At 45.2% G+C, this 15,097-nt stretch overlaps 2 protein-coding genes across 3 annotated transcripts; both read right to left on the reverse strand.

Annotated features, from left to right (window-relative positions):
- Positions 1–801: 801 nt before the first annotated feature.
- fbxo4 (F-box protein 4) lies at positions 802–11,290 on the reverse strand. 2 transcript variants are annotated; one of them, XM_072433641.1, is made up of 8 exons: positions 11,247–11,290; positions 11,082–11,201; positions 6,508–6,776; positions 6,209–6,435; positions 2,998–3,073; positions 2,759–2,925; positions 1,682–1,890; positions 802–1,608 (listed from the first exon to the last, which is right to left on the reverse strand). In XM_072433641.1, the coding sequence occupies exons 1-8, from the start codon at positions 11,277–11,279 to the stop codon at positions 1,516–1,518; spliced, it is 1,194 nt and encodes a 397-aa protein (XP_072289742.1). In that variant the 5' UTR covers positions 11,280–11,290; the 3' UTR covers positions 802–1,515. The 2 variants fall into 2 exon arrangements, with proteins under 2 accessions (XP_072289742.1, XP_072289741.1); XM_072433640.1 differs by having other exon boundaries at positions 1,682–1,893.
- A 152-nt stretch (positions 11,291–11,442) lies between these two features.
- On the reverse strand, positions 11,443–14,841 carry rimoc1 (rab7a interacting mon1-ccz1 complex subunit 1). The gene is made up of 6 exons (XM_072433026.1): positions 14,651–14,841; positions 14,054–14,163; positions 13,778–13,924; positions 12,694–12,825; positions 12,495–12,609; positions 11,443–12,407 (listed from the first exon to the last, which is right to left on the reverse strand). Exons 1-6 carry the CDS (start codon positions 14,742–14,744, stop codon positions 12,172–12,174), a joined length of 834 nt encoding a protein of 277 aa, XP_072289127.1. The 5' UTR covers positions 14,745–14,841; the 3' UTR covers positions 11,443–12,171.
- Positions 14,842–15,097: the final 256 nt, after the last annotated feature.

The raw sequence follows: 15,097 nt of genomic DNA on the forward strand, positions 1-15,097 counted from the left end.
CTGTCAGCAGATGTGAGCTGCACCAAAAACAAATCCAACTTGTTGCGTGGCCATTAATAAATCATTTGAGTTTGAGTTATGGTCTAACGTAAAGGCGAGAATGCTGTTTTCACCTAAAAATATTTCTTGTAGTGCTTTGTTTTCAGTGCTGCGATTTTGAAAAGGAAGTCAATAGATCTGTTTATATTATCAAACCATTCAATGCTGTGGTTTACAATGGACAAAATGTAAAATAATCACCTTCATATGCTACAGTTTAATAAGAAATACAAGAATTATCAAAAAAGGCATAAAATATCTTCTTTAAATAAACAAAGTCCAATATCACAGATAAAGAAAGCGGCATAAATTCTCATTCTGCTTTAGCCAAGGCTGATTATTCCACCCATTTCTGAAGATTTAGTCAAGAGACATTCACAGTTTGGTTCAATAGTTTCCAACAGGTTTAATGCATCTAAATTGCAGTAAATGGTCCTTCACTTTTGAAGGCATCTGTGAAAGTCATTGTTTCGATTAAAGGCGGTGTTGTGAAGAGGAGGTAATGTTCAGGTTACTTTTCACTGTGGTTACCCAAAGGAGCTAAATAGAACCATGTCTGACGGCCAAGGTGCACATTATCTGGTCATCTGTTGGCAGAAGTCCTGATGGTGCGTTTTTTTTTAAGATGGTAATTTGTGTGGCCCATTAACTTAAAATGTCCCCCATACTGTGAGATGTGATGAGAGAAAAATGTGAGAACCTTTATTTCTGGGTATGTTTCTGTGTCGCAAAGTACAAGAACAGAAATATGCAGTCAAAAAGGGTCTTGAATCGAAACATTTGAATAAAATATCCATATATTTGTACAAGATTAAGTAAAAATTACAAAATACAGCACTGTGCAAATAGAATAAAGTGACAAGGCTTCAAAAATATGATGTTAAAATAAGTGTCTATGACTGGTGAGAGCCTCATGAAGCTGCAGTGTTGAAAACAGATCCTGTACCGTCTATGTCCCAGAAGAGAAATCATTAAAACATTATTTTAACAGAATTATTATATTACCTTACGTAACTAAATAGAGAAATATGAATTTTAATGCTAATGTGTCACAATTATTTTTGTAAACATAAGTTACTGAATAAATGTCACAATAATTACATGGGCGGAAAAATAAAGAATTATACATATACATATGGACGACTTGATACAATTTTACATTTAAAAAAAAAGAAAAAAAGTTTTAATAAAATTAAATTTAAAAAGTGACAAGTGAAAACCTGAAACACTAACACCAAGAACATTCCAGGTTTGTTCCAACAAGGAAAAGTCCTTCATTCAAAATGAAATTGCAATCTGCAGGTGGATCAGTCATGCTTTGCCTCTGCATGCCATGTCCTGTTCCATTTAATATTTAATGCACTCTTGAAACATTTAAATCCCTCTTTAATATCCCATAGTGTTTTTATGCTGTTGTTCTTTTAGTTTTGCTTCATATTGCATCTTTAGTGGCAAATATGTGTAAATATGTGGCAACTATCTGGAGTGTAGTTTGACACCCGAGCACCTCAGTAACCATGAAATGCCGTCCAGAAGACCTGAAAGTGATTCTACCACTACATCCTGGACCTGAGGAAAACACAGCATTCACGTGAGTATAATTACCGTGTTCCAAAAATACAATCTTACCCTTCTGTCTTACCATCCAGGGGTTACCCAGCATGCTCAGCCCGAGTCTCTTTGCCATGTGAACACAGGGCACTCTCTTTGTAATGGGGTGCACACCAGGCTGCGTCTCCTCTTCGCCGTCCTCTCTGGAGATACAGGACAGCACCAGCAGTGGCCTGGTCGTCGAGCCCCACGCAGAGCTCAACAAAGCCTGGATCTGAGCTGGCTCATTCTCACCCTTATCTGCTGTGGAGGAGGCAGAGGGGGGAAGTAATCAGTTACATTTACTTAAGTAACTCTTTGAAGAAACTTTACTTGTGGCAGTAGTTCTGTTCTTTGACACTTACTCTTTCCAAGTCTATAAGTGACAAAAGATTAATGTTGACTATATTCAATTATTTAAACATTTGCATTGCTTGCACATTACTTTCAGATAGGATTTTTCTGTCTTTCTTTCTCACTATCTAGGGATTGATGTTGCGAATTAGCCATGGCAACCGACAGTGTTACCAGCAGTGAACAGTTCATATATGTTTGTTGAATTAGTCCCGTCACATTAACAAACATTGAAATCAATAAATCTGTGCATTATTTTGTGTTTTGACTGTCAATAACATTATCTCCGAGCAATAAATAATTTGTCACATCCAAACAGTTGTATTACCTTTTCACTCTAGCTTCAGTAACTGCATTGAGTAATTTTAGACTATATATTTTTTTTATTTTAAGTCGGTTTAGGCTAATCTTGATTTGATAAGTAATATAACAGTGATGGGTTGAAGGTGAGCAATAGTGATGAGGATGATTTTTGTTTCAGTCCGATACCAAGCAATACTAGAGCAATATCAATGAGTTATGTATAAAAATTCCTATTACAAATCATGTCGGAGTAAAGATTTATTTGCACTCCACCCCAGCGTGAACTGGTCAACGAATGTGCAGAAAACGGAAATATAAATGTGTATTTCACAAAATGATGAAAAGTTATTCGAGATGTATAAGTATTGATTTTTTCTGCATGAGAATCCATACTTTTCGGTATCTTTTTAGTGTCTAAATAGCCAGATTTTGATATTCATACGACCAGAACAAGGGTGAAATCAACCTCTACCTCGCTCAGCATTGGCCACGTAGATGAATCCGTCCACCACCTGACACACCTGCTGCACATGTGGCGCCGGGCCGAACGTCAGGACACCAGATTCAGCGTTTACTACGACAGTGAAGAGTTTGTTGGTGATGTTTTGCTGCTGGGTCCTGGCCCTCTCTCTTTCAGCCCTGCAGAGAACGTTTGTTAACGTAAGATGACAGTGCAAAACAAAAAGGAGAAAAAAATAGGAGTGGCTGTACCTATTTGTTGAGTACATTGTCAGAATGTTCAATTTGTGCTGGTTGTTGAATAAGTAACTGATACCAGAACCAATACCTGGAGAAAAGATGCATACAGTATGTACGAGGATGGGACCAGACACGACAGGACGAGACACGTCAGGACGAGACACGACAGGACGAGACACGACAGGACGAGACACGACAGGACGAGACACGACAGGACGAGACACCACAGGACGAGACACCACAGGACGAGACACCACAGGACGAGACACGTCAGGACGAGACACGACAGGACGAGACACGACAGGACGAGACACCACAGGACGAGACACGTCAGGACGAGACACGACAGGACGAGACACGTCAGGACGAGACACGACAGGACCAGACACGACAGGACGAGACACGTCAGGACGAGACACGACAGGACGAGACACGTCAGGACGAGACACGTCAGGACGAGACACGACAGGACGAGACACGTCAGGACGAGACACGACAGGACCAGACACGACAGGACGAGACACGTCAGGACGAGACACGACAGGACGAGACACGACAGGACGAGACACGACAGGACGAGACACGTCAGGACGAGACACGACAGGACCAGACACGACAGGACGAGACACGTCAGGACGAGACACGACAGGACGAGACACGTCAGGACGAGACACGTCAGGACGAGACACGTCAGGACGAGACACGACAGGACCAGACACGACAGGACGAGACACGTCAGGACGAGACACGACAGGACGAGACACGACAGGACGAGACACCACAGGACGAGACACGACAGGACCAGACACGACAGGACGAGACACGTCAGGACGAGACACGACAGGACGAGACACGTCAGGACGAGACACGTCAGGACGAGACACGTCAGGACGAGACACGACAGGACCAGACACGACAGGACGAGACACGACAGGACGAGACACGACAGGACGAGACACGTCAGGACGAGACACGTCAGGACGAGACACGACAGGACGAGACACGTCAGGACGAGACACGTCAGGACGAGACACGACAGGACCAGACACGACAGGACGAGACACGTCAGGACGAGACACGTCAGGACGAGACACGACAGGACCAGACACGACAGGACGAGACACGTCAGGACGAGACACGACAGGACCAGACACGACAGGACGAGACACGTCAGGACGAGACACGACAGGACCAGACACGACAGGACCAGACACGACAGGACGAGACACGACAGGACCAGACACGACAGGACGAGACACGTCAGGACGAGACACGTCAGGACGAGACACGACAGGACCAGACACGACAGGACGAGACACGTCAGGACGAGACACGTCAGGACGAGACACGACAGGACCAGACACGACAGGACGAGACACGACAGGACGAGACACGTCAGGACGAGACACGACAGGACCAGACACGACAGGACGAGACACGTCAGGACGAGACACGACAGGACCAGACACGACAGGACGAGACACGTCAGGACGAGACACGACAGGACGAGACACGACAGGACGAGACACGTCAGGACGAGACACGTCAGGACGAGACACGTCAGGACCAGACACGACAGGACGAGACACGTCAGGACGAGACACGTCAGGACGAGACACGTCAGGACGAGACACGACAGGACGAGACACGACAGGAGGAGACACGTCAGGACGAGACACGTCAGGACGAGACACGTCAGGACGAGACACGACAGGACCAGACACGACAGGACGAGACACGTCAGGACGAGACACGACAGGACGAGACACGACAGGACGAGACACGACAGGACGAGACACGACAGGACCAGACACGACAGGACGAGACACGTAAGGACGAGACACGACAGGACGAGACACGTCAGGACGAGACACGTCAGGACGAGACACGTCAGGACGAGACACGACAGGACCAGACACGACAGGACGAGACACGTCAGGACGAGACACGACAGGACGAGACACGACAGGACGAGACACGTCAGGACGAGACACGTCAGGACGAGACACGACAGGACCAGACACGACAGGACGAGACACGTCAGGACGAGACACGTCAGGACGAGACACGACAGGACCAGACACGACAGGACGAGACACGTCAGGACGAGACACGACAGGACCAGACACGACAGGACGAGACACGTCAGGACGAGACACGACAGGACCAGACACGACAGGACCAGACACGACAGGACGAGACACGACAGGACGAGACACGACAGGACCAGACACGACAGGACGAGACACGTCAGGACGAGACACGACAGGACCAGACACGACAGGACGAGACACGTCAGGACGAGACACGTCAGGACGAGACACGACAGGACCAGACACGACAGGACGAGACACGTCAGGACGAGACACGTCAGGACGAGACACGACAGGACCAGACACGACAGGACGAGACACGACAGGACCAGACACGACAGGACCAGACACGACAGGACGAGACACGTCAGGACGAGACACGACAGGACCAGACACGACAGGACCAGACACGACAGGACGAGACACGACAGGACCAGACACGACAGGACGAGACACGACAGGACCAGACACGACAGGACCAGACACGACAGGACGAGACACGACAGGACCAGACACGACAGGACGAGACACGTCAGGACGAGACACGACAGGACCAGACACGACAGGACGAGACACGACAGGACGAGACACGTCAGGACGAGACACGACAGGACGAGACACGTCAGGACGAGACACGACAGGACAAGATCATGTATAATGACACAGCATTTATAATGAATAAATTGTGCAGTTCAGTTCACAATTTTGGCCACGCAACCTGTGACATGGATTTAGATGTAAACATGCTCAATACATTAATCAATAAGATAATCCGGTAATATATTTTTAGTTTTGCCATTTTCATCCATGTTTGCTGGACAATAAGTAAATTATTTCAATGTTTCTGGCACTTTATTCTATTAAAGTTACTGAATGAATCTATAATGGTGTGTGCTGCAGATAATACAATCTTATATTTTAAAGCATTAGTTCTTGGGTATTCAAGAGCAAAATGAAAAACTCATTTTGAACAACAAATGTTTCTGTTATACAAATAATATGATTTAGATTTACAAAATAATTTGGCTATCCTGCATTTTGTATTAAAACGCTATTTGAAACTTGTGGTTTCTAAAATCTGTCTCAAACATGCCACCTGCTGGTGACTCACAAAGCTGCAGCCGTCTCACCATCGATCTGCCTGTGCGATGTGCCTGACCCTGCAACAGGAAGCACGTCCGGAGCATACATCAGCCGAGTGACAAAGGAGACATCCAGCTGCTCCATTCCTGGACCAAACATGGCGTAACGCGGTTCAGCTGAGGCCACCAGGGACTGAAGGAACGAAGTGACCACTTTGTAGGGCGCTAAGGAGGGAAGCCATTGCTGCCTGCAGGACGGAGAACCTCTGAGGTACCTGGAGGGCCAGAGTCATTAGAGTACAGATCATTACACTAGTCTATTATCATGTAACAAAGAAGCTACCAACTCGGCCATGTAGTCAAATTTAGATTCAGTGTCGACCCCCTCCTCTCTGTCATCCAGGCTTTCCTTCACATCAATAAGAGGTGCAGCCAACAGTTCGAGCTGAGGCATGCTTAAATGATCGATGGAGTTCCAGAAAGGCATATCTCGAAGTAAGAAAAACCTCCACAGTAGTGGGTCTCTGACCATTCCTCTCCAGTAGTGGCATGTGGCTCCGAGCAGGCAGAGGTCAGCCGGGGACAGAAAGGTCATGACCAGGAACTGTAAGTCAACCTGGAAAATAAAAACATAGACCGTTGTGGACTCTGTGACCTCTGCGTCTGAGGAGAATGAGCTGGAGTACAAATCAGATTACCCATGTTCTCTAATGTGAGACACTTATGTAAGGGTAAACCTCAGGAGATGGATTTCTGGATGGATGGTGTTCATCAATGTGAAGGACACAGTGGAACATGTATGTATTTCATTTTTATTTATTTTTTTATTCTGTTCGGTTTCACTTTTGTCCTGCTTTTTGGTTCTTTTCACTCAGTTGAGAGCCCAAGCAGGGTATCCACAGGCTCTTCCGATCACTCCCAGCTTGTGCTGTAGTGGGTGGTTAGAGCCAAAGTGCAGATACTGATCTGTGTGTCGTGTTTCCTATATACTTCTATCTGGAGCTGCCCGTCCTCTCCTCTGATAGTGGAACAATCAAGAAAGGCCAAGCGGTTCTCCTGAGAGTCTTCTGTTGTAAACCTGACATGTGGGTCCACAGCATTGATGTGCTCTGAGGAGGCTTCTAGCTCTTGTTTCTTGATTGTTACAAATGTGTCATCCACGTAGCGGGTAGTGGGCCCAATGCCTGAAAAGGAGGTCAGTGCCTTCTTCTCAAAGTGCTTCATGTACAAGTCAGCCAAAAGGGAAACAGAACATAGAAGGAAAGGTGTTTCGATGCCTTATGTCTCGGGACTGTCGGGAAAAATGCAACGATTTTTTAAACACGAAATGCCTTTATTTTAAACAGGGCAATACTTTAAGACAAAAACTGGTTCATCCTAAGGACAAGATGCCGACACAAAAGCAGAGCTATGTAGTTTGCTCTATCCAATGCAGAGAAGAAAACTGTAAAGGGCGGTACATAGAAGCTTTATCAACACAGAAGACATGCAAGTTCAGGACCACAGAGCCCCGTGCATCTTCATCTAAAGACACTAACCACTCTAAGCAGGAGAAGAAATGGTTTGAAAGAGGAGTTAAAGAGGCAATATTTGTTAAAAAAGAAAATCCGTCCTTAAATAGAAACAGTGGTTTAAGATTCAACCTTCCGGATGTTTATAATAGAGTTTTGAATCCCTGGAGACCTGATTATTTATCCAGTTTATTGCACATTAGTTCAAGTATTCACTGTTTGAGGTCTCAGGACATTTTTATCTTACAATCCCATCGTATCAACTAGAGATGCACCGATCAATCGGCCGCCGATTAAAAAAGCCGGTTTTAGGTCGAATCGGCCAGAATCGGTGACCGGCCGGTCCACGTCGTAATTGCCGGTTTTCGGCCGATCCAAACTGACCCGCATGCGCGGTGCGTAGCAGCTCAACGCGCCCAGAGCAAAACAGCTAAAAACTAACAAGACTTTTTCAGAGCGCGGCGGCCAAAGTGTCCAGTTTACATTCAAGTCAATGTAAACGTGGATCGAACACCTCCTGCGTTTCCCGCGGCGCGATTCCTGCTTTTTCGCCGTGGAGCGCTCTTCTCCAGGCCATATATTAGCTAGTATGTGTATATATATATATATATATATATATATATATATATATATATATATATATATATATATATATATATATATATATATATATATATATATATATATATATATATATATATATATATATATATATATATATATATAGTTATTTATTTTTCTATTTTTCCACAAAATAAATTACATTTTATATTCTAAAACGTGTGTCCTGTATACATGCACCTTTTTCACATATATAATACTGGGTAGTTTGTGGGAAAATCAGTGGCTAGATAGAAAATCGGTATCTGAAAAATCGGTTTTGGCAGGTCAGACCTCCTTAAAAACCGGAAAATCGGTATCGGCCAAGAATTTTGGAATCGGTGCATCTCTAGTATCAACACAGAGACAACAACTTTGCTCCTGTAGAACAAAACACAGAGACTTTGTAAATTAAATTATTTTATGCCCTTTAATGATTTTAAAGAACTGGTCCAGGACTACACACAGCACCAAAGCACTTGTTTTAGTTTCATCTCATATCTCATATTGTATGTGTAAATGTGTTTTTATGTATTGGTTAATTTTATTGACACGTCTCTGCAACATCGCGTGGCGTTCGGGGACCGTGCCTCTGTACTGGCAGACCGGGGTGGTGGTCCCTCTGTTCAAGAAGAGGGACCGGAGGGTGTGTTCCAACTACAGAGGGATCACACTCCTCAGCCTCCCTGGTAAGGTCTATTCAAAGGTACTGGAGAGGAGAATCTGACCGATAGTCGAACCTCGGATTCAGGAGGAGCAGAGCGGTTTTCGTCCTGGTCGTGGAACACTGGACCAGCTCTATACCCTCCATCGGGTGCTCGAGGGTTCATGGGAGTTTGCCCAACCAGTCCACATGTGCTTTGTGGATCTGGAGAAGGCTTTCGACCGTGTCCCTCGGGGTGTCCTTTGGGGGGGTGCTCCGGGAGTACGGGGTCCGGGGCCCTTTGCTCAGGGCTGTCCGGTCCCTGTATGACCGGAGCAGGAGCTGTGTTAGCATTTCCGGCAGTAAGTCAGACCTGTTCCCAGTGCATGTTGGACTCCGCCAGGGCTGCCCTTTGTCACCGGTTCTGTTCATAGTTTTTATGGACAGAATTTCTAGGCGCAGTCAGGGGTCGGAGGGTGTCCGGTTTGGGGACCACAGGATCTCATCTCTGCTGTTTGCAGACGATGTTGTCCTGATGGCTCCATCAAACCCGGACCTGCAGCATGCACTGGGACGGTTTGCAGCCGAGTGTGAAGCGGCTGGGATGAGAATCAGCACCTCCAAATCCGGGGCCATGGTTCTCGACCGGAAAAGGGTGGCTTGCTTTCTTCAGGTGGGTGGGGTGTCCTTGCCCCAAGTGGAGGAGTTCAAGTATCTCGGGGTCTTGTTCACGAGTGAGGGAAGGATGGAGCGTGAGATCGACAGGCGGATCGGTGCAGCGGCTGCAGTGATGCAGTCGCTGCATCGGACCATTGTGGTGAAGAAGGAGCTGAGCCGAAAGGCAAAGCTCTCTATTTACCGGTCGGTCTACGTTCCTACCCTCACCTATGGTCATGAGCTTTGGGTAGTGACCGAAAGAACAAGATCGCGGATACAAGCGGTCGAAATGAGTTTCCTCCGCCGTGTGGCTGGGCGCTCCCTTAGAGATAAGGTGAGGAGCTCGGCCACACGGGGGGAGCTCGGAGTAGAGCCGCTGCTCCTCCACGTCGAGAGGAGCCAGTTGAGATGGCTCGGGCATCTGTTCCGGATGCCTCCTGGGCGCCTCCCTCGGGAGGTGTTTCAGGCATGTCCCACCGGGAAGAAGCCCCGGGGAAGACCCAGGACACGCTGGCGAGACTATGTCTCTCGGCTGGCCTGGGAACGCCTCGGGATCCACCCGGAGGAGTTAAAGGAAGTGTCTGGGGAGGAGGAAGTCTGGGAGTCCCTGCTCAGACTGCTGCCCCCGCGACCCGGCCCCGGATAAAGCGGCAGAAGATGGATGGATGGGTTAATTTTATTGATTGTTTTATTTGTGTTTTAGTACCCTGTGTTTGTTTGTTGTTTGTGTTTTAACAGGGACCACGAAAAAGAGAACTTTTTTCATTGGATTTCCCCTCTATAAATAAAATGAATGAATGATGGAGCATAAGCCAAGCTACAATGACAGGCTGTTAGCCCATTACAGGACTGTTCGTAAACAAAGAGACTATGGAGAATGACTCTCGGAGGAGGGTCGAAACATTTTGTTTTTTCCTAAAAACAGAGTCCAGATGTCTACAACGGAATCTTTTTCTACACTTATGAGCAAATATCAAAGGAGTTGAATTTGCTCTGAATATTGGGGGGTGATGACCACCCTAAACCCCCTTAAAATTACACCTGTGCATGAAGCGCTTCATGTGACCAGGCCGCAGAGTTGCAAGTTCGATTCTGGCTCTGACAATTTGCTGCACATCCTTCCTTCTCTCATTCCCGTTTAAGGCTATACTGCCGTGAGAAAGGGTCCATCACAGGGATGGACCGGTAAAAATAATATATTTTTTAATAGTGCTGCCTGGTGGTCGAGTGGTTAAAGTCTACGGAATCAAAATGACAGGTGAAAAACACCTTCCAATAGATCATCATGACAGCGCAGTTGTCTGTAACAAGTTCAAACGTCTTCTCTTTTGTATCATGCAGGTTGTAGGTTTGTGTCTCAGGTGCGAGGATCGGGATAGAGCCTAACCCAACCCCTCCATAACCTCCATGACCTCCATGACCTGACCCGCCTCCAGTGCGCCTCGTCTACGTCATGCGCTTGACCAGGTGAGTTAATTTAATCAGGTGACAAGGACAACACGGAACTTACCGGTAAACTTTCCAGAAAGCCCGGCTGAGAGTCTTCCTGGTCCGTGTCCACAGCCGCCGTCACAGCGCCACTGTCGGGGAAGTATCTGTCTTTGAGCCGCCGGAGACTACGGACCACCGACTCACTGACACGCGGGACCACCGACTCACTGACACGCGGGACCACCGACTCACTGACACGCGGGACCTGCCCCGCCATTTCTCCACAAGAACCCAACAAGAGCCCGCAGTGTGTTTGAGATGTGAAGTCAATATGACGGCTCCACGCACTTTTGTTTACGTCAGAGTACTTCCTCCCAGAAAAAAACATCTAGGAATTATGGGAAATGTAGTTCAACACAAACTTTACAGCACAAGCTAAATTAGCAACGTGTCTCGTGTTTATTGTCAACGAAGACATAAAAAATGACCAAAACACAACTTTTTTTTGTTAAACGGCAAAATAATTGTTTGCGTGACAGCAAATTGAATTACAGATGATGGAATTGCATCAGATGGAAATACAAATGGCGTCATACAAAGCTGAACAAAAATTGACATGTTTCAAAGGGCGGATACATATTTCAGACATTTTCTTTGCCTCTCATAGACGCACACATACAATTATATGTATGCAGTTATTATATATTAAAAGCATAGCAAAATGGCAACAAAATAAATAAAAAGGTTACTGTGCAATGTCTCATTTCAAGCTGGATTCATTAAACTTGTAACAATCTTTAAAAAATGAAGGTCAATATTATATTAACATTTTTATATTCATATTTATGTTATTAAAACACATTCCTAGAGCAAAACAAATGCCCTGCTCAACAGTCTGGAACTAGGGTAAGTTGTATTTTCAGCAGGGCAGGTCAAATAAAGACTTCCACAGTGCCTTCTTGAAATGTTCACTTTCTCACCTCTGATTTCTCCTGCTTTGGCTGGGACTGTTGGCAAAGGTTAACTTTTAAACTTGAAAAAAATGATCTCTCCCAATGCCTTTTGTTAGACTCTCTAGACTGAAATTGACCCCACCTTTGATGGAATCACTTTTGTGTTTGGGGTTTGGCACCATTGGAATACTGAAGACCAAACAGAGCCGGTCAGTTTCACTGCAAAATACTCAAGATTTCTTTAGCATTTTCGGTGTTCCAGCCCTGGCCCTGCAGGGGCCCCTCACATGCAGTAACATATTTATTAAGTATCTGTGTGCCAATGTCCCGAAACTGGAGGTGATCCTCTTTGCGTTCCGTTGAGTCTGCGCTGCAGTCTTCATACTTCACAGCCCAGAAACACATCTCTCCAATGTACATCATCGTCAACAGGTGTGTGTCTGAGAAGACCCCTATTCAAGAAGAAAATATGAAATGTGTTATCTGTGCATCCTGCTACACCATTCACTTCAGCCAAAAGAAAAGGCTACTCCGTTTACCTTCAGAGAGAAAGTTGGCTGTAGTAGTGTCATGAAGGACAACCCCATCGCTGAGCTTCACAGAGTTCCTCACTTGTAACATCCTCATCAGGTACCGCACCCCCTCCTGAATGCACTGGAGCACAGTGACTGCATTTAGCAACTACTCAAGACCATTAGGAACCACACAAATGTCTGTCCAAAACTGCATTAGACTCACCTTAAGGAATGTTTCCTTATTTTTCTTAATCCACTGTTTTCGCTGGTGAAGCGTGTGGCAATACATGTACAGCAAAGCTCCACGTCTCCAGTAAAGACATTCAAGTAACTCAAGGCCCAGCACAGACTGCACCTGAAGCAGACCAAAAAGAAGGTTCATGGAGTTTTATGTAGAGAGTTGTGTAAAAATGAAAGACTAGGAGAGAAGAGCAAGTCTGGTGAAGGTGCCTGGACTATAAAATCCAATGTGAATGCTAACGTAAATCATAAAGGATGTAGGGATTTCCCCCCAGATTTTCAGTCCCTGCCTGATAATGTTTGGCATAAGGCGTCATCAGCAGATCACCAAACTCTGTGTCAAACAGGGCTGGGTTTCGCCTAGTACCTCGCGATACAATACACATCCCGATACAGGGTCCACGATACAAATCCCAATACTAGGAACTTGAGAGGAACGAGATGCGTCCTGATTCATGGATATTCCTTAAAACCGGTGTCAAAGTTCACTAAAATTATGTATTGATTAACAAAACGCATTAGAATTTCATGTTCACGATGTCCTTAACATCAGAATACAACTGTCCCATGATGAAGTCACATGTTCAGCTCCTCAGATTCAGCCTCGATGCCACTGTTTGTAGATTCAGAAGTGCAGAACTCTGCAATTTGGAATGACTTTGCATTGTTTAAAAGTATCACGATACGCATCTGTTTCGATACACATAATTGCCAAGAAGTCTGTCACGAAATATCACGCTAGTGTCAAGAACTGGATTGGAGCAGTTTGGCTGAAACTAACCATTATTTTAGTAGTCCATAGTCAGCATTTTTTTTTTTTTCAATTAATTGACTTGTCAAACTATTATTTTGATTGCACTGAAATCAAATATTTAGAAAGAAAGTGTGTCATTTACATATTTTTGTAATAATGCCAGTCTTTGTTATAAAGAGTCTGTATCGTCTAGATGAGCATAACGATAATCAAAATACAACTACTATATTTTTTTTAATAGTTGACTGAACACGATTAGTTCATTGATGGTGGCAGAAGCAGCTCTCATGCAGCTCTTGCTCTTCACACTAACCTCTTGACCTGGTGCAAGTCTCCCAGCCAAAACCTCTGGTTCAGTTAAATCTTGAAGAAGCTGCTGGATATTTCCTGGTGAACATTCTTCTGGAAACTCCAGGTCTACCAGTCTATTCTCCTCAAAGAACGTGATGTCCAGAATCACCTAAAGAATCACAAGTATGTTTAAAGTCAGAGCAGCACAGTCATACCCTCGTCACATGTTACAGAACAATAACGTATTGTGTGGTCACGTTTAGTGCATCAACAAAACAGAAGTGTCTAGTTTGCATACCTGTGTGTAATCCTGGAGCAGTTTGGACAGAGAGCCGCTCTCTCCTCCGTGCCTGAAATAACTTTTCAACTTTTCAAGTATGGACGCTGCATTCTGCAGATAATCATCGTCTAAAAACAATCCAACGGAAAACGAAAGGTTAACTCATAAAAAGTGACCATAACTCTATCACCTGTCCTATTTACGACATACAAAGTCACCACGTGGATGGACTCACGTTTGTAAAGAATCATAATACAAAAGCACATAACAAACAATAAGCCGCGACTCTAAATACGTATCAAACATGTCCCCGTTAGCAAACAGCCCCGTTTACAACGCATTCTCTCTGATTGTGAGAGGGATTTACTATTTCACTGCATCAAACTGAGACTTATCTGAGCCCCGATGAACCACACACGTGATAATTGTCCTGCAAACTTCAAAGAAGCATCTTTGACCCACATTTTCATCAGCCAGACTGTTGCTATAGTTGCAAGCTAGCTGTTAGCTTGCTAGGTTTGCTCGTAGCTAATAAAGTGGAACAGCTACAAGTCATCTCAACGCTGCCCTAAAATGTCTCAAAATGACAGAAACGCGTTACCGAGCGGCACAGACCTGGTTTTTCAGCTTTAAGACCTGAACATTTCACGTCTAGTTCGAATATTCTTCTCTCCAACTCAAAGCCCTGTCTCCTGTAGTCGTCGGCCATGACTGAATGTGTGGTCACGTGACGTAGGGATTAGTCACGTGTTTACCAAAGTCACAAAAGCTCGAGGCGAAAATGAAAGAGAAATCAAAGGAAGAGATTGAAACATTTTGCTGCTTTTTTGGCCGCCACATCTGATCAAAGTTGTGTGGATGAAACAATGGGCAGATGGTGGTTATGCACTATTTTATCTTGCAGCAGTAAAATCATAGACTACACGTAATAGGAAAGGCTACTTATTACACATGAATTAGTAGGCAGAATTCACTAAATGGCAATAGCCGGATCAATAGCGAGGCACATCAACACTTTGGATATTATTAGTTTGCTTTTTAAAGTAGAAAGGGCTATTGGCA

The sequence above is a fragment of the Eucyclogobius newberryi genome, unplaced genomic scaffold, assembly GCF_026437365.1.
Source record: "Eucyclogobius newberryi isolate DKJ021-1_F unplaced genomic scaffold, fEucNew1.0.hap1 SCAF_6, whole genome shotgun sequence".
Classification (NCBI taxonomy): Eukaryota; Metazoa; Chordata; class Actinopteri; order Gobiiformes; family Gobiidae; genus Eucyclogobius; species Eucyclogobius newberryi.

Coding starts and splice junctions, on each gene's coding strand:
- fbxo4 (XM_072433640.1), bottom strand. CDS start 11,279: ATGGCGGGGCAGGTCCCGCGTGTCAGTGAGTCG. Junction 11,202..11,246: donor TCCCGCGTGTCAGTGAGTCG/GTGGTCCCGCGT, acceptor CGTGTCAGTGAG/TCGGTGGTCCGTAGTCTCCG. Junction 3,074..6,208: donor ATCGCACAGGCAGATCGATG/GTGAGACGGCTG, acceptor TCTTTTCTCCAG/GTATTGGTTCTGGTATCAGT.
- rimoc1 (XM_072433026.1), bottom strand. CDS start 14,744: ATGGCCGACGACTACAGGAGACAGGGCTTTGAGTTGGAGAGAAGAATA. Junction 13,925..14,053: donor TGCTCCAGGATTACACACAG/GTATGCAAACTA, acceptor GTGATTCTTTAG/GTGATTCTGGACATCACGTT. Junction 12,826..13,777: donor GACTTGCACCAGGTCAAGAG/GTTAGTGTGAAG, acceptor GGTCTGCTTCAG/GTGCAGTCTGTGCTGGGCCT.